Here is a 19,486-nt window from a genome sequence, read left to right as displayed (position 1 = left end):
AGAGAGAGAGAGAGAGAGAGAGAGAGAGAGAGAGAGAAGCTATAACTTAGAGATGTTTACTTTTGGTGGTTGGTTTCATGTTTGTTTTTGTTCTTTTGAGACAGGGTCTATGTAGCCCTGGCTGTCCTGTAACTTGCTCTGTAGACCAGTCTAGATCACCCCAGCATCTGACTCCTGAGTGTGGGAATTAAAGGTGTGTGCTACCATGATCAGCTATTTAAATTCTCTTTTTGAAAGATTTATTTATTTTTTTTTTATGTGAGTACACTGTCACTTTCTTTAGACACACCAGAAGAGGGCATTGCATCCAACTATAGATGGTTGTGAGTCACCATGTTGTTGCTGGGAATTGAACTCAAAACCTCTGAAAGAGCAGTCAGTGCTCTTAACCGTTGCGCCATCTCTCCAGTCACTATTTAAATTCTTTTGAAGAATTTTTTTGTTACTCTTTTGGGCCCTCAAAACAGGGTTGTTTTTTTTGTGTGTGTGTAGCCCTGACTGTCCTGGAACTCACTCTGTATACCAGCCTGGCCTCGAGCTCACAGAGATCTGCCTATCTCCTGAGTGCTGGGATGAAAGGCATGCGCCACCACCACCACCAGGCTTACTGTTATTATTCTTATTTATGTGTTTGAGTGTGTGTCTGTGTGTGGTATGTGCAAACATGTGAGAAGGCCAAGGCATCACATTTGTCTGCAAGTAACAAGGGGGTTGGGCGCTACCCTACATGGGCACTGGGAACCAAACTGAGTTCCTCTGCAAGAGCAGTATGCACTTTGAACTGCTGAGCCAACTCTGGAGTTCCTCTTTTTCGTTGTTTTTGTGCAGTGCTGGGAGGTGGTGACATGTCAAACCAAACAGGGCCTTGCACATCCTAGGAGAGTACTGTCACCAAACTGTTCTTGTGCTCAGAGATACTTAAACCTCTTGTCATCATCCCTGCTCTTCATAACCCTTTCTCTTGTCCTTTTGGTGTCAGTGCAGTCCCCTGGTTGTTCCACTGACTTAGGGAAGGCTAATTCTATCCCCTGCTCTGAATCCTTGTAATATGAGCTGTTCCATGGCCAGTTGGCATCTGCCCTTGCTGCTTCTAGATTCTCTTCCTCTCTTGTCACTCTAGCCACAAGATGATTCACTCTAGAAATTTCCTCTGTTAGGTTGAAAATAGCAGGGCCTTCCAGGTGTGGTGGCACAGACCTTTAGACCCTGCAGACACAGGGCAATCTCTGAGTTCATGGCCAATCTGGTCTACAGAGTAAGTCCCAGGACAGCCAACATTATTAAGAAGGAAGGGAGGGAGAAAGAAAGAGAAAAAGAGACAACAGACAGACAGACTGACAGACTCTGCCTTAAAAACAAACAAACAAAAGCTGGGCCCAAGAGTGGTTAAAGGTGCTTGCTGACAAGACTGATAACCTAGATTTGGTTCCTTGGACTCACATGGTGGAAAGAGAAAAACTGACTTCTGTGAGTTTTCCTCTGATTTCTACACATGGCACACTTAGAATACATACATACATACAAACATACATACAAAGGTAAACAAACAAGCAAATAAATAAATGTAAAATAAAATTATAAAGTTCAAATAGCAATGCACTCCCTAACCTCATGGCTGTGCAGAGGAGTTTCTCAAGAATTCATTCAGGTGCCTTTTTTCTTCTTTCTTTCTCTTTGTTTCTTTCTTTCTTTCTTTCTTTCTTTCTTTCTTTCTTTCTTTCTTCCTTCCTTCCTTCCTTCCTTCCTTCCTTTCTGTGTGTATGTGTGTGTAGTGAGGATATCCTACATACAAGTTTTTGCCTTCCATCCCTCCATCCCTATATTAAGAAAATAGGGGCTGGAGAGTTGACTCAGTAGTTAAGGCTGCTCTTCCAGACTGTGGTTCAATTCCCAGCAACCACATGGCAGCTCACAGGTGTCTGTGACAACAGTTCTAGGGGAATCTAACACCTTCACACAGACGTGATTGCAGATAAAATAAATTTTTAAAAATTTTAAAAGAAGAAAAGAAAAGTAGGAAGGAAGGACGGACGGACGGAAGGAAGGAAGGAAGGAAGGAAGGAAGGAAGGAAGGAAGGAAGGAAGGGAAGGAAATAAAACAATGTTGGCCAGATTTGGCATCTCACACCTGCAACCTCAAGAGGCAGTGGTAGGAAGATTGCCTCAAGTTCAAGACCAGCCTGGTCTGCATATTAAGTTCCAGGTCAGCCAAGGCTACAAGACTTAGAAACAAAAATCCCAAACATTTTTACCAAGTTTATTGCCAAAGCCCTACTATTCTCTTGGACTGTTTGACTAAATTTTCCCTTCTTTCTAACTGTCAAATCTCACTAATGGTCACCATCCTAATTCAAGCCTCTTTTATCATTATCATAATTATATTAATGCCATAGGTATATATATATATATATATTCATTTTACTGAATAAACATTTTTTTAAAGATTTATTTATTTATTATATGTAAGTACACTGTAGCTGTCTTCAGACACTCCAGAAGAGGGCACCAGATCTCGTTACGGATGGTTGTTAGCCACCATGTGGTTGCTGGGATTTGAACTCTGGACCTTTGGAAGAGCAGTCAGGTGCTCTTACCCACTGAGCCATCTCACCAGCCCCTGAATAAACATTTTTAAGGAGTAAGCATATGCCAAGCTCTTCATTATCTTAAGTTATATAAGGTGGATCTATGGCCTGCTTATAATTTCTTTCCCTAAGATATTGGTTTATAAATGGCAGTGCACATGCCTCCCCCATGCCCTTCTGTGTTTGTATTTGCAGGGGCTAGACACTGAACCTAGAGCCTTGGAAATACTAGGTGTGGTGGTTTGAATAAGAATGGCCCCCATAGGCTCAGATATTTCAGGGTTTACTTCCTAGTTTGTGGACTCTTTGGGAAGGATTAGGAGGTGTGGCCTTGTTAGAGGAGGTGTGTCTCAAAGGGGAGGGCTTTGTAATTTCAAAAGCTCACTCCAGGCCCAGTCTCACTCTCTGCCTGCAATTTATGGACCAGATATGAGTTCTCAGCAACTGTCCCAGTGCTATGCCAGCCTCCCTGTTGCCACAGTTCCCTGCCATGATGATCATGGACTAACCCTCTGAAGGTATAAGGAGGCCCTCAGTGAAATGCTTTCTTTTATAAGAGTTGCCTTAGTCGTGATGTCTCTATGGCAATAGAACAGTAGTTAAGACACTAAGCAAACACTCTACCTCTGAGCTACATTAGTACCATAACTCTTGGCTGTTTGAAATATGATCTTAGTGGGTAGTTCAGACTGGCCTAGCATGCTATATATGTAGCCCAGGCTGACCTCAATGGATCCTGCTACTTCAGCAGCGTTCTGAGTGCTGGCATCACAGGCTTATGTCAACATGCCTGGCTAAGGCAGTGCTTATCCTGCACTCTGAGGCCCTTGCTCTCCCCCTGCCCCAAGATAGTGTTATAGTGTTTATACACACACACACACACACACACACACATACATAGCCCTGGATATCCTGGGATTCTCTCTGTAGACCAGGCTGGCCTTGAACCTGAGAAATCCACTTGCCTCTGCCTCTGCCTCTGCCTCTGCCTCTGCCTCTGCCTCTGCCTCTGCCTCTGCCTCTGCCTCTGCCTCTGCCTCTGCCTCTGCCTCTGCCTCTGCCTCTGCCTCTGCCTCTGCCTCTGCCTCTGCCTCTGCCTCTGCCTCTGCCTCTGCCTCTGCCTCCTGAGTGATGGGATCAAGGACATGTACCATTACTGCCTGGCTGGCCCTTGATCATTAAAACTTGGGTTTTTTTTTTCTTAAAGATTTATTTATTTTATTTATGTGAGTACACTGTTGCTGTTTTTCAGACACACCAGAAGAGGCACACCAGAAGAGGGAATCAGATCCCATGGTGGCCCATTTGTGAGCCACAATGTGGTTGCTGGCAATTGAACTCAGGACCTCTGGAAGAGCAGTCAGTGCTCTTAACCGCTGAGCCATCTCTCCAGCCCCCAAACATGATTTTTATTTTATTTTATGAGTGTTTTGCCTGCATGTATGTATGTGCACTATGTGTATGCCTGGTACTCTCAAAAGCCAGAAAAGATGGTCAGATTCCCCAGGACTGGAGTCAGAGACAGTCCTGAGTTACCATGTCAGTGCTGGGAATCTAGCCTGGCTCCCCAGGAGGAACGACCAAAGCTCTTAACCACTGAGGCACCTCTGTAGTTCCTTCCAATCTTTACCTGCAAATATAGTATTCTGCTCTATCTTTTCAGCAACTCTTGTCCATATATTTATTAGACTCTCCTCCTATTCCTATCCTTAAGTTTGTCTTTCCTACTTTGTCCTACTGTTTTCTACTCGCATGGTTAATGCCTTAATTCATTTAGCAGATACCAACTATTTACTAAGGATCAGGCTATGTTATCTTTAGGCTAAAAACAGCTCTTCTGGCCACTCCATTTTTCTTTCAAAATGGCTTCCTTCTATTTTTTTAAAAAGATTTATTTATTTATTATATGTAAGTACACTGTAGCTGTCTTCAGACACTCCGGAAGAGGGAGTCAGATCTTGTTAGGATGGTTGTGAGCCACCATGTGGTTGCTGGGATTTGAACTCCGAACCTATCAGAAGAGCAGTTGGGTGCTCTTAACCCACTGAGCCATCTCACCAGCCCCTCTATGTTCTTTACTTTCTTATTTTATTTATTCATTTTTGTTTGTTTGAAGATAAGGTTTCTCTGTGTAGCTCTGGCCATTGTGGAACTCAGTCTTTAGGCCTCAAACTCAAAAGATTCACCTATCACTGGCTGGGATTAAAGGGGTTTGTCACCACTGCCCAGCTTTTTCTTCTATTCTTCTCCTCTCTTCCTTCCCCTCCCCACTTTATTTATTTATTTATTTATTTGTTTGTTTGTTTTTTGGAGACAGGGTTTCTCTGTATAGCCCTGGCTGTCCTGGAACTCACTTTGTAGACCAGGCTGGCCTCGAACTCCCCCTCCCCACTTTTGAAAGTGTCTTTTTTTTTTTTTTTCCCCTCCAGACAGTGTCTTATATCACTCACGTTTCTCCCAGACTCACTATGTAACAACCAGATAACTATTCTGAGTTCCAGATCTTCCCGAGAGCTGGGAGTACAGGGTATGCCCCTATGTTTAGCCCATGTGGGAAGAACAGTCTGGCCCGGAACATCTTCGATTTGGCCTCTAATACAGATCCATTGCATGATCCTGAGACAATCCCGTACCGCGTCTGATCCTGCTGAGGACAATTTACACACCTTGGGCTTGTGGCTCATTTAAGGACTCAAATCCAACCAGTTTTAGGGTGGCTTTTCAGCAGATCACTTTTTTACCGTTTTAATAGTTTGGGGGGAAAATTACAAAGGCCATATTGTGACACGTGAAAGTTATTATGCCATATCTAAAATTCAGTGTTGAAAGGTTTATTTTTACATCCTTGTTGTCCAATCTGCCTTTTTTGCTCCCCATTCCTTCCCCGGCCTCTCCTAGGGCTGAAACTACAGGAGCAAGCTGCTCCTCTTGTTTTTACTATACATGGTCACACCCATTTACTTAATACAGCGAAACATACACTTTATCACATGCCAGCAGATATTTATCGGGAGGCCCTTACAGAAGAAAACGTGCCGTCACCTGCCTTGGACTTCTGCCAAGATTGCTGTACAGCTGGTCATCACTTGGGCCTCTCTCTCTCTTTCACCTCCCTCCTAAGAGTATCTAGGTGGTGGCGCCTGGGTCAACTATGCTCCCAAAATTCCCGCCTCAGCTGGCATTTACTAGGGAGCTAGTACAGCGACGATTTAAGGCCCAGAGCTGTAGCCTCGGCCCTGGAGAGTAGATTCCCCCTCTGTGTCCCTCCACTTCCTCCTCTGTGCATGGCAGATAAGTAGTGCAGTAAGATAAGAAGTGGGAAGCACTTAGAGACGTGTTCACGTGTTTCTACTCTAGCCTCCACTTGTTTCCTGAGGAAGTGTCCAGGCGGGCGCAGCTCATAGGCCGGAGGAGGAGCTGAGACAGACGGCGCAGCAGGTTCCACTCACTCAGACCAAGGCGCCATTAGTGCGTGTGTTTCCCCCCACCCCCGGCGTCTGTCAATCAAGCGGCAGCGGGGGCGGGGCGTGAAGGACAGGGCAGGGCGGGGCGGCGCTTCCGCTGCGCGAGGCCGCTCGGGGTCGCTCGCGGGAGCTCGGCGCAGTCGGGAATCCGGCGGGCCGCGCGACCAGATGAAGGGCGCGATGGAGCCGGAGCCCGAGGTGCTGCTTCAGGAAGCCCGCGAGAACGTGGAGGCGGCGCAGAGCTATCGGCGGGAGCTGGGCCAGCGGCTGCAGGGGCTGCGGGAGGCGCAGAGGCAGGTCGGAGGGCCGCTGCGGGCCTTGGAGGGCGCGGGCGGGAGGGTGGGCGCGCGCGGCGGGGGCGCCCCGAGGCTCAGCGGAGGAAGGGAGTCGCAGACCTGTGGGAGACGTGACATGAGGAGGTGGGTCCTGCAGAGTTCTTGAAGGGAAAGATAAGTTTGGCGGACTGAGAAAGTTTGGGGAGCGCTCCTGAGCCGCCGCGCGGGGCACTTGGTGAGCGTAGGGGTGGTGTCCGAGGATGAACCACCGGAGCAAAACCCGAGGGATCGCAGAGTGAAGATCGGAAAAGAGAGTTGGGAGGAAGAGGGCATAGTGAGGGGAAACCTGCGACAGATACTCGCTTTAGAAAGCCTGAGGGCAGTGACCTGGGGACAGTAAAGGTGGAGACGAAGTAGAGGGAGAGGGAAGAAGTAGGAGAAATGGAGAGGTTGAGCAGCAGTAACCTTAATGCCGAATGAATGGGGGCGGGGGGGGTTGTTATTTGAACATCTCACACGATTCCCGTACGCCTTGAACAATCTTTTAGACTAATCTCTAAACAGGCTAGAACTGAAGGTGAAGGATGTTGAAGGGCAGAAGGAGCAAAACAAGATGTTTCAGGGAGGGTATACAAAGGTGAAGGGAAATGGAAAAACAGATTTGAAGAGAGGACTGGTAATAGAAGAGGCTAAATACACTTTCAAGTACTGCAGTTATCTCTCCACAAGGAAAGGTCAAACAGAGATAGCGGAAAGCCACATGGCTCCTCTCCACTCTCAAAGGTATACAGAAAAAGATAAAAACCCCTGCTAATGCTAGATAAGATATATAATCCTCACGTTACTATTAAGTGCTTTAGTTAATGCTTTTTGAGTAAATGGAAATTCATTAGAATTTCTCTAGGCCTAGTTTTGTAGAGTACCCTCACACTGGTAACTCCAGTGCTGCTGTGCCGAAGCAGAAAATAGTGAAGTAGTGCTGCGATAATCTTTGAATATTGTCATTGCTAATAATTTAAACCTCTCTAGAGCTGGTGTAGGCCAGGCATCAACAGTTGAGCAAAAACTGGGATCAGAATCCAGATACAACTTATGATTTAAACCTGATTTGGTGAATACTTTCAAGGTCTTCCAATGCAGACATCTGGATTTCCTTTGGAAAGAATCTGCATTATTCCTTCTGCTATTTTGAAATAAATGTTGAAAATCTAGGATTAAAAAAAAAAGGTTTAGAATACCCTCTTTTATATAGTACTGCTTAGTCTGTGAATTTCATGTATGTATACAGTGTATTTTATCTTAGTCACCTCCCACTCCACCCCCTCGAACATTTTTAAATTTTAATTTTTTTTTATTATTCATTTATTTTTTGAAACAGGGTTTCTCTGTGTAGCTCTGACCGTCCTGGAACTTGCTTTGTAGACGAGGCTGGCCTTGAACTCAAATATTTGCTAGCCTCCACCACTTAGGTTTTTTTTTTTTTTCTTTTAAATTTATTTATTTATTTTTTTATATATGAGCACACTGTTGATATCTTCAGACACACCAGAAGAAGGCATCAGATCCCATTACAGATGGTTGTGAGCCACCATGTGGTTGTTGGGAATTGAACTCAGAACCTCTGGAAGAGCAATCAGTGCTCTTAACCACTGAGCCATCTCTTTAGCTCCTTTTTAAAAAAACAAACAAACAAATAAACAAACAAGATCTTGCTAAGTAGCCAAGGCTATCCTGGAACTCACCATGTAGCCAACCAAGGCTGACAACAGCTGGAAATCCTCCAGCCTCAGCCTCTGGAGTACTGGGATAACAGGCATGTTTCCACCATTCTTGGCTAAGGTACCCTGTAATAAATGACTAATGTGTCAGCAAGTTCATATATCTTACACATGAGCATGGCTGCTGTTCAGCTCCCTCGGCAATTAAGAGGCATTAGGGTTGGCACTAGAAGAATGGGTGTAGTACTTACTAATGTCTTGTGTGTGTGTTGAGTGCATTTTTTGAGTGATTCCCACCCTAGATAGTTAAATGTTCAGTTGCTAAACCCAGATGTATAATTATGACTCCGTGATACTTGCCTAATCGATCTACAGCCCTGAAAAGGAAAGTTAAACTTATATTCTTTCATTTTACATTTACTTATTATTTCTTTATCCATTGTGTTGGTGATAGAATCCAGTGTTTTAGACTTACTGGGAAACTGCACTACCTCTTGAACAATTAAGTTTTGAATCCAGTAATTGAAATTCAAACATACTCTGATAATGAGTTTGGTTCACTGTGGTTTTCTTTTTGAGAGCCCTCGTCTCCTGCTCGACACAGCACATTCATCACAGTTTAGATTTCTGGTGACGACGTTACTGCTGATGCTAAGAAATAGTGTCAGTCTCCTTGTCAGCTGGAGTCTGTTTTGTTCCAGTTTCAAGTTACCACAGCTACTTCTAGCCCATTGTGCTTGTTCAGATTTGTAGAATTAGGCCCCTGTCAAGTCGGGTTTAAAGAAAGGTCTGTGCTCCAAAAAATGTTATCAAAATAAGCAGGAACCTTTGCATGGTGGCTAGGATATTCTTAGAGTTCCAGTCATTTGTAGATCATGTATCACCAGATACATGGCTTTTGAGTAAAAACGCTGCTTTGGGAAGGGTGAGAAGAGCAAGGAGGAAGGGAGGCTGCAATGGGTATACTTTTTACCTGCTTTTACTGTTGTTTGTTTGTATTTACACTTTTTTTGAGAGATAGAATCCAAGGCCTCATGCATACCAAGCAAATGCTTTGCTGCTGAGCTACTCCCCCAGCCCATGATGTTTTGTTTTTTTTTAATTGAAATCAAATTCACGAAATGAAATTCATTCAGTGGTTTTTTTGTTTTGTTTTGTTTTGTTTGGTTTGGTTTTTGGAGACAGGGTTTCTCTGTATAGTCCTGGCTGTCCTGGAACTCACTTTGTAGACCAGGCTGGCCTCGAACTCAGAAATCCTCCTGCCTCTGCCTCCCAAGTGCTGGGATTAAAGGCATGCGCCACCACGCCCGGCTTTCATTCAGTGTTTTTTAGCATACTTATAAATTTGTTTAGCCATAGGGCTAGAGGGACGGCTCAGAGGTTAAGAGAACTGGCTGTTCTTCCAGAGGATGAGGGTTCAATTCCCAGCATCTACATACATGGCAACTCACAGACCCCAGTAACTCCAGTTCTACACCCTCTTCTGGCCTCCATCGTCACCAGGCACACACATTGTACACACATTGTGTACACACACACATACACAGAGACAAAACACCCAAATCTGTAGCATAAAATAACAATTAAATGTTTAATTAAAAATTATTTAGCCATCATGATGTGTGAATTCTAGAATGTTATATTAGTCTCTAGAAATACCCTGTATTCAGTGTCGCTCTGACGAACCTAATAGCCTAGCGTCCATTTTTAGGGCTTTACCTGTTCTGGACCTCTCTTTCCCTTTTTCCTCCGCTTCTTTCCTTCAGACAGGGTGTCGTGTAGCAAGGCTGGCCTTGAATTCTCTGACTAGCCAAAGGTGACCTGAACTTTTGATCCTCCTGTCTGTATTTCCCAAATTTTTGGATTACAGGCATATACACCATTCCTCCAAATTTAAGTGGTTATCAAAACTAGCTACATCTTTAGCCCCTATTCTAGACATATTGTGTAAGCAGAATCATGCAATATGTAGCCCTACCTGAGTAACTTCCTTGGGTTAGAATGCATTTCTAGCTAAGCAGTTCCTTAGCATTTGGGAGGTAGAAGCTGGCAGATTTCTGAGTTTGAGACCAGCCTGTCAACAGAGTGAGTTCCAGGATAGCCAGGGCTACACTAAGAAACTCTGTCTCAAAAAATAGACAAACAAATTAGAGAGAGAGAGACAGAGAGAGAGAGAGAGAAAGATAAAAAGGAAGGAAGGAAGATCTTATTTTCAGGGTTCTTCTATGTGGTAGCATTTCTTAGTGCTTAAGTCCTATGGCTGAGTAATACTTGTGATATGAATGCATCTTGGGTTATTTATCTGTTCACCAGTTGGTGGACAATGAGATCAGTTCATCCCTTTGACAATTATGGAATACAAATATATCTATATTGTTTTTTGTGTTAACATGTTTTCAATTTTCTTTAGGACATACCTATCGATTACTGAATCACATAACTTTCTTCACTAAAGATTTGTTTAGCTGAATTCATAAATACAGCTTTATCTTTTCTTTCGTTTCTTTCTTTTAGAAAAAAATCTTTTAAAACAGGTAAAAAAGCTGGGCAGTGGTGGTGCATGCCTTTAATCCCAGCACTTGGAAGGAAGAGGCAGGCAGATTTCTGAGTTTGAGGACAGCCTGGTCTACAAAGGACAGCCAGGGCTGCACAGAGAAACCCTGTCTTGAAAAAAATAAAAATCTGTTAAAAACATGTAGCAGTTTGTCCTCTGTGGTGTGGTTGAGTTCAGGCCCTACCCTGTTTTTGTGAAAAGGAAGTTCTGTGTAGGAATGCAAGAGTTGTGTCTCTAACTTAATACTTTGTGCTTTTTGCTATTGTTTTGTTTGCTTTGAGACAAGTTTTCCTGTTATCTAGGCTGGCTTTGAACATGTTTTTTAGCTGAAGATGATCTTAACTCCTGCCCCCACCAAGAATACAGACGTGTCACCCAGCTAATCCTACTGCTTAAGTTAAAGGCTAGGGATATGTTCAATTGGCAGGAAGCCAGAAATGTTCACAGCCAGCCTATTTTCTTTTTAAAGATTTATTTATTATTATACATAAGTACACTGTAGCTGACTTCAGACACACCAGAAGAGGACGTCAGATCTCATTATGGGTGGTTGTAAGCCACCATGTGGTTGCTGGGATTTGAACTTAGGACCTTTGGAGGAGCAGTCAGTGCTCTTACCTACTGAGCCCTTTCGCCAGCCCCCACAGCCAGCCTATTCTTACATAGAAATCATTCAGAATAGTTTTCTATATCTCTCTGGACTCCTTGGTACTAAGAACTAAGTATCAGGTCTAGAGAGATGGCTCAGTAGTTAAGAGCACTGACTACTCTTCCAAAGACCCTGCATTCAGTTCCCAGAAACCACCAGGTGGCTCACAACCATCTGTAATGGGATCGGATGCCCTCTTCTAGTGTGTCTGAAGAGAGCAACAGTGTACTCATATATATAAAATAAATAAATAAATCAATAAGAAGAAAAAAGAAACTAACCCCCACTTCCCTTTAAATAATCACTAGGTAGGGGCTGGAGAGATGGCTCAGAGGTTAAGAGCACTGACTGCTCTTCTGAAGGTCCTGAGTTCAAATCCCAGCTCACAACCGTTCGTAAGGAGATCTGACGCCCTCTTCTGGTGCATCTGAAGACAGCTACAGTGTACTTAGATATAATAATAAATACATCTTTTAAAAAGAATACTCACTATTTCATTCACTCAGTGTTTATTGTGTTTCAGAGATACTTCTACAACCTGTATACTGAGAGAAACAAACCTTCATGAATTTATTCTGACCTGATAAGTGTATATTGTCACCCTTAAAAACAGAATAAACAAGAGAAGCCTAAGTCGTGTATTTCATTTTAGGATATAACTTTTGCTGTATTTTTCATTACTTGTGCTATTTGTAGAACATTGATGTTTCTGTTTGTAAGCAGAGATTGCAGATCAAGGATGCCAGCAGTCCACTCAGGCCTCAAGCAGCAGTACCTTAAGGCCACTGTGCTAGAGTTCTAGGCCTAACAATCTAGTTTTGCAGATCCAGAAACCCCATCTTTCATCACTGAAGGGAGGGTCAGAGTGAGGTACCAGAAAGTGTATATAGTGAGAAATGCCAGTGTTTTAGTCGTCTGTGTGTAGCTTACCTTCTAAAATGACTCTCCTGCCTTTCCTGTGTCTTTTAGTAGGGTGATTCCTTTAGCCTGTAGGCACTCACACATTCAAGTCTTTCCTCCCTCAGAGTGTATGTGAGATCCTAATTGAGATATTATTTGGTGACGGTTCTTCCTAGCTCTGGCCAGTGGTGACCCCTGAGAACTTGCTATTGTAACTGTGGCCCATGACTTGCAGCAGTGACTTCATCCTGCAAAGAATGCAGAACCTTGTGCTTCTGGCCAGACTCATTACATCTACTTGAGCAGGGTCCCTAGGCACTATAAGAAAACACACTGTAAAGGGCTGGAGAGTTGGTGTAATAGTTGGGAGGGCATGCTTCTGTTGTAGAGGGACCTAGGCTCTCTTCCCAGCCCCATGTCAAGTGGCTTATAGCCATCTCTAACTCTAGCTCCAAGGGATGTAATTTCCCTGGTCTCCACAGTGTCTGCATTGACTCCATAGTACATGCACTCACTTGTACATACCCACTACATACATACATACACACACACACACACACACACACACACACACACAAACACATACGTACATACAAATAAAACAAGAAGAATAAATGAAATAAAAAGAATATAAAATTTGAGAATATATATTAAAGTACTCAGAGTGACCACTTCACTTCAGCAAATCTTCTCTAATCTCTTTGGTTTAAACTAAGATGATTTTTATATGTTGCATTTTTTTTTTCATTCAAGATTGAAATGTTGTTTAGGCATGGTGGCGCATTTTGGAAATCCTAGCACTTAGGAGGCTCAAGGAGGAGGAGGAGGAGGAGGCTGCTGAATTCCACACTAGTCTGAGAGACCTAGTGAGACTGTCTCAAAACAGTGTTGAAAATATCAGACCATGCAACTGAATAACTGATAATTTTATTTTAATATTTTTGGGGTGTTTTGTTTTGTTTTTGAGACTGGGTCACACTAAAGAGCTCTGGCTGTTTTGGAGTTCACTATATAGGCCATGTTAGGCTGGCCTCAAGGTCACAGAGATCCACCTGCTGTCTTTCAGGTTCTGGGACCAAAGGCTTGCATCCACATTTCCAGATGAATAGCGCTTACCTAGCTAGCATGTCTTTAGTGACAGTAAGACCTATAGGGCAGACTTGAACTCCTGCTAGCAGTTCTGCCCCAATCATTCCATGTCATCATTCTGGTTAGCATCTTTTATATTCTAATGTGGCTAGTCAGTGGATACCTTTCTGTGAGTTTTTACTTATAATTTATTTTTGTATGTTTTTTTCTTCGGTTGGTCGGTCTTTGAAGTATGGTTTCATTGTCTCTCCGATGGGTCTAGAACTCACTGTCCAGTGCAGTGGGTTCTAACTGTTGTTTTTCTGTCTCAGTCTTTTTTTTTCTTTCTTTCTTTTTTTTTTTTTTTTTTGGTTTTTTCGAGACAGGGTTTCTCTGTGTAGCCCTGGCTGTCCTGGAACTCACTCTGTAGATCAGGCTGGCCTCAAACTCAGAAATCCGGCTGCCTCTGCCTCCCAAGTGCTGGGATTAAAGACGTGCGACACCATGCCCGGCTGTGTCTCAGTCTTAAGAGAGCTGGCATGATAGACAGTGCTGCAGACACGCAGTTTGCTTTTGTGTTTGAGGCAGGGTCTCACTGAGTTCTCTCTCCCTGGGCTCAGAACACTCTCTTGTCTAGTCCTGTTAGTGACTGTCCAGCAGTGATCTACCTAGCTTAGTATTGGTTTTGTTTTAGAAAATTGATTTCGGGCTGGTGAGATGGCTCAGTGGGTAAGAGCACCCGACTGCTCTTCCAAAGGTCCAGAGTTCAAATCCCAGCAACCACATGGTGGCTCACAACCATCCGTAACGAGATCTGGCGCCCTCCTCTGGAGTGTCTGAAGACAGCTACAGTGTACTTACATATAATAAATAAATCTTTAAAAAAAAAAAATTGATTTCAGATTACTTTTTGAAGAGTTAATTACCACCCTTGGGGTTTTTTTTTTTTGTTGTTGTTGTTTGGGGGGGTTGGTGTTTTTGTTTGCTTGTTTGTTTTCCTTTTGTATAATACTAGGTTCTCGATAGCTCTTTATTCCCACGGGATTTGAAAACACACAGTAAACTAAAGACTTATGAAGAAAAACATAGGTTATTTCAGAAAACTAATACAGGAAGTCTTAGCTCAGTGAAGAAAGGAAAGCAATTATTGCCGCCTTTATCTTTCACTTCCCTTTCTGTTACTGTTTTCAAGACAGTGTAGGAATCTGTTTAGATGTATCTTGGTACAGCATAACACTGTTATAGTATCTTAAGAAAATATCTAAATCTGGATTTAGGAAAAACTAGAAACAAATAAAATCATTTGGAAATAAGCTATAATTACAGTCACAGATAGCTGTGGTTAATAAACATTTTGATGTATCTGTCAGTGCATATTCTACAGAGATGAGAAATGTTTTTTCTTTTGACTAACAGTATAAGCATTTATTAAGAATATTTGTCCAGGCTTGGATGTTGCTCCCTTGTGTATGTTATGCAAATACTCTACCAACTGAGATTCATTACCAGCTCACAAATGGCCTTTATTTCATTTTATTTATTTTAAGACAGTCATGGTGGCATATGCCTGTAATCATAGTACTTGGGAGGCAGACTCATGTGGCTCTCTGTGAGTTCAAGGCTAGCCAGGTCCACACAGAGATTTTCAGGGAGCATTGTATTCACAGATAATTGTGACCTGACTCTCTGTGTGTGCTGGGAATTGAACGTTAGTCCTTTGCAAGACCAGCAAGTGTGCTTCTTAATCGCTGAGCTTCCTCTCCATCCCACAGTCTTAGAAGTCTGTAAGCTACTTGTAGTTTGTTTTTAATATGGATTATAATATATACATACTTTTTTTCTTACTCTTGGGTTTTTTGTTTTGTTTTGTTTTGTTTTTTGTTTTGTTTTTTTGAGATGAGTTTCTCTGTGTAGCCCTGGCTGTCCTAGAACTCAATCTGTAAACCAGGCTGAACTCGAACTCAGAGATCCACCTGCCTCTGCCTCCCAGTGGTGCTGTGATTAAAGTCCTGCACCACTACCACACAGTCTGTATTTATTTTTGAGAGAATGTTGGGGGGCGGGGGCATGGGCACAAATGGATGTCTGTGCACCCACATTCATGCAGGATCTGCCTAGGCCAGAAGAGGATGTTAGAGCCATTGGAACTGAAGTTACACTGATTGTGATTGTGAGAGATGCAGGTGCTAGGAACTGACTCCTGTTCCTTTAGAAGAGCACTGAGGACTTGTAGCTTCTGAGCTATCCCTCCAGTCCGTGTGTGTGTGTGTATGTGTGTGTATGTGTGTGTGAGATGTATTTTATGTACATGGTGTTTACCTGCATACCTTTGCATCACGTCCTTGTAGCGCCTGTAGAGGCCATCTGATCCTCTAGAACTAGAGTTACAGATAGGTTTTAGGAACCATGTGGGTGTTGGGAACTGAGCCCAGATCTTTCCCAAGACTAGCATGTGTTCTTAACCACAAGTCATCTCTTTAGCTCCCATCATATATATAATTTTAATAGAGAAAAACTGTGTTTATTTTTAAACTGAAAGTACAGCTAATTTGCTTCCTACATAGTCCATCAAGTGTAGGGATAATCTTTTATTATTGAGAGCTGTAAGTGAGCCTCTAGTTATCACAGTTATTTTGCCTATCCTTTTTAGTCAGGAAATCTAATAAAATTTAAAATGTGACTTTTTCTTTTTCTTTTTTTTTTCTCTTTTTTTTTTTGGTTTTTTGAGACAGGGTTTCTCTGTATAGCTCTAGCTGTCCTGGAACTCACTCTGTAGACCAGGCTGGCCTTTAACTCAGAAATCCACCTGCCTCTGCCTCCCAAGTGCTGGGATCAAAGGCGTGCGCCACCACTGCCAGACAAACTTGATCTTCAGTTTCCTTATCTGTAAATGAAGGTTAAAAATACTGCTTACTTTACCTGACCAGTGTGGGAACTGAAGTAGAGCTGGGCTTGGTGGCGGCCCTTTAAACTCAACACAGGAGGCAGACGCAGGTGAGTATCTGAGTTTGAAGCCAGCTGGGTCTGCATAGAGAGAGGCCTGTCTCAGAAAACAAAAAAGTAAGTAACATAAAAGAAGATGTACTGTGGCCAGTGAGATGACTCAGCAAGTCCAGTGCTTGCTGCCCATGTCTGAGGACATGAATTTGATCTCTGGAACATGCGAAAAAATGGAAGAAGAGAACCTAATCCACAGCTATCCTCTGACCTTTACCTGTATACTGACGCAGTGTGTGCCCGCTTCTATCATACACACACAGAATTGTAAGTAAAACATTTAATAGGGCTATTTAAAATGTTTAGCACAATGCCCAGGACTATAGGATGTTCTCAATTAATATTAGCCACAATAAAACTACTATAAATTGTTGTTCAAGGTGACATCTTTTGCTTCTACTGACAGCTTATTTTTTAAATGTCTGCTATGTTTTTCCCCAACAAAATGCCCTTTTTAAATTTTGGTGGTAGTTTTTGGCTGTCCCATTTATATAAGAACTTAATATATTTTATTACAGTTACTAGTGTGTAAAACCTTCTGTCTCCTTTTCCAAAATGAAAGGTTTTTGTTTTGTAAGGTAGGCTGGCTTGAAACTTGAGGTATTCCTGCCCCAGGCTCTTGAATGCTGTGCTTGTGAGTGATGTGTCACCACGTCCAGAGAATGAGTTCTTTAAGGTCAAGATCATGACATAGTTATTGTTTTGTTTTTGGGTTATTTTAGTTAATTGATTAACTTTTCTGTGCATTAGTGTTTTGCCTGCGTTTTTGTCTATGCGGGGGTATCAGACCCCCTGAAACTGGGGTTCCAGAAGGTATGCTCACACAGCTGCCATGTGGGTGCTGGGAATTAAACCTGGGTCCTCTGGAAGAGCAGCCAGTGCTCTTAACCACTGAGCCAGCTCTCCAGCTCCACCTTAATCGTTTTTACAACCCAGATTCCTGGCACATAATAAACTCAGTAAACATGTAAATGAGAGCCTTTATGAATGTGTGGGTGTAGTTTTGCAGAGATCCTTCTTAGATTGTAATCTTGATGATGTGCATTTTCTTCATTAATGCAGTTAATCTAGAGTTAAACATCTGTCTCCTGCTGGATAATAAACTGCAAAAGTTCAGCAGATTAGAAGGTGTTAGTTCTTCAGTGCAGCACATTCATAATCTTATCACTAAAGCTGAGGGAGGAGGATTTCTAGGAGTATAAGGGTAGCCTGGGCTACATAATGAGTTCCAGGCCAAGGCTACTTAGCCAGACACTGTCTTATCACATCTGACTCTGCCTCCTGAGTGCTAGGATTAAAGGTGTGGTCTTAATTAAGGTTTAAATACATTTTATAGGGGCTGGGGATATGGCTCAGGGGTTAAGAGTATTGACTGTTCTTCCAGAGGTCCTGAGTTCAACTCCCAGCAACCACATGGTGGCTCACCACCATCTGTAATGGGATCTGACGCCCTCTTCTGGTGTGTCTGAAGCCAGCTACAGTGTGCTCATATACATAAAATAAATAAATAAATCTCTCGGTTTGTTTGTTTGTTTTTTGTTTTGTTTTGTTTTTTTGAGACAGGGTTTCTCTGTGTAGCCCTAGCTGTCCTGGAACTCACTCTGTAAACCAGGCTGGCCTCCAACTCAGAAATCCCCCTGCCTCTGCCTCCCAAGTGCTGGGATCAAAGGCGTGCGCCACCACTGCCCGGCGATCAATAAATCTTTAAAAAATACATTTTATGAACTTTTTAAATGACTTATTTATTTTATGTGCATTGGTGTTTTGCCTGCATGTATAGCTGTGTGAAGGTGTCAGATACTCTGCAGCTGGAGTCTTGTGAGCTACCATGTAGATGCTGGGAATTAAGCCTGGGTCCTCTGGAAGACCAGCCAGTGTTCTTAACTGCTGAGCCATCTCTCCAGCCCCGACTTTATGACCTTTTGATAACTAAACTCTGGAGGAAAGTAGGTCGGTTGTGTGTTGTTTGTATCAATGGATAGTATTTTGTGAGCTCATCATCCTGTTAACTTCAAAAGCTTAAACAGTGAGCTTAAATAATCTTGTCACTTTTAATAATCTTGCAAGGATGACAGCAAACTTTTAATCCAGCACTGAGGAGGCAGAGGCAGGCAGATAGATCTCTGTGAGCTCCGGGACAGCTAGGGCCAGAGAGAGAGAAAGAGAGAAAGGAAAGGAGGAGAAGAGAAGAGTTTTAATGATCTGTCACACTGGAGGCTTCAGTAGGAGTTCAGAATGTGACTGATGAATAGAAACTGTATACATTACAGTTTCCTCCTGGAGTCCTTGAGTTGCCTGCCATTTATACTTTCTTTCTCTCTTGGCTGGCCTAGAACTATCGGCATTGTTTCCTAGTATAGCACTGGCTACTCTGGAACTTACTCAATAGATCTCTGGCTCTTGCCTCTACATTTGAGTGTTTGGGTTACAGAAGTGTGCCATCATGCTTGGAACTTGTTAAAATCACATTTGTAAGTCAAAATCACCTCGGTAGCAAGAACATGGCTCCTGGACACAGATGTGGGGCACAGTGAAGTCTTTCTAAGTGGCTTGAGTTTTTTCCCTCCATTGTAGACTGTGCAGGTATGATGCTGTAGTCAGATAAGAGGAAACACATTAGCCCACCTCAAACTGGGACACTCATCAGTGAACTGTTTTCATAAAGCCAAGAAACTTGATACTTGATTACTATGCTTAGATTAATGCTGACTGAGCTTTAAATTGTGAGCTGTTTTTTGGAAGAAGAAAATGATCTAAGGGGAAACCAAGGAGGTTTGAAAAGGCAGTGGTTGGTGTTCTATGAACAACAGACACCACGTGCATGCCCGGCGAGCGCCTGGGGGGCGGGTTTGGACATGGAGGCTTCCCTCCACAGTCCTCACTAATGTTTACATACTTCCTCTTTCCCCTAAGGTTCTGAGACAAAACCAACATAATAACATGGGCTTGCAATTTCTGAGGGAGCTTTTGAATTCTTTCTAAAGAGGAAATTGACTTTACCTAACCAGGGTACTTCCTGCATATGCTGTATCCGTTAAAGAGCCAGGCAGGGCCTTGCTGGTTCACTGCTCAAGTGCAGAGTTTCCTCTTAGAGGAAGGTCTGAAATGTGGCATAGTGGACTTTATTCTACCTACATTACATTTATAAATCAACCATGATCTTAAAAAATTCAGGTTCTGCCGGTCGTGGTGGCGCACGCCTTTAGTCCCAGCACTCGGGAGGCAGAGGCAGGCGGATTTCTGAGTTCGAGGCCAGCCTGGTCTACAAAGTGAGTT

At 43.0% G+C, this 19,486-nt stretch overlaps 1 protein-coding gene across 2 annotated transcripts in view; it reads left to right on the top strand.

Moving 5' to 3' along the window:
- Positions 1 to 6,138: 6,138 nt before the first annotated feature.
- The window catches only part of Crlf3 (cytokine receptor like factor 3), a 32,634-nt gene continuing 19,286 nt past the window's right edge, over positions 6,139 to 19,486 (top strand). Inside the window, exon 1 of one of the 2 annotated variants that reach the window (XM_021176551.2) lies at positions 6,139 to 6,346. In XM_021176551.2, coding sequence (XP_021032210.1) covers positions 6,218 to 6,346 — 129 coding nt within the window. In that variant the 5' untranslated portion in view covers positions 6,139 to 6,217. The remainder of the gene's footprint in view (positions 6,347 to 19,486) is intronic. The other variant, XM_021176552.1, reaches the window with a different exon arrangement.

Source organism: Mus caroli, chromosome 11 (assembly GCF_900094665.2).
Source record: "Mus caroli chromosome 11, CAROLI_EIJ_v1.1, whole genome shotgun sequence".
Lineage (NCBI taxonomy): Eukaryota > Metazoa > Chordata > Mammalia > Rodentia > Muridae > Mus > Mus caroli.
Note: the sequence above shows the minus strand (reverse complement) of the source record. Positions and strands in the feature narration are given on the sequence as shown.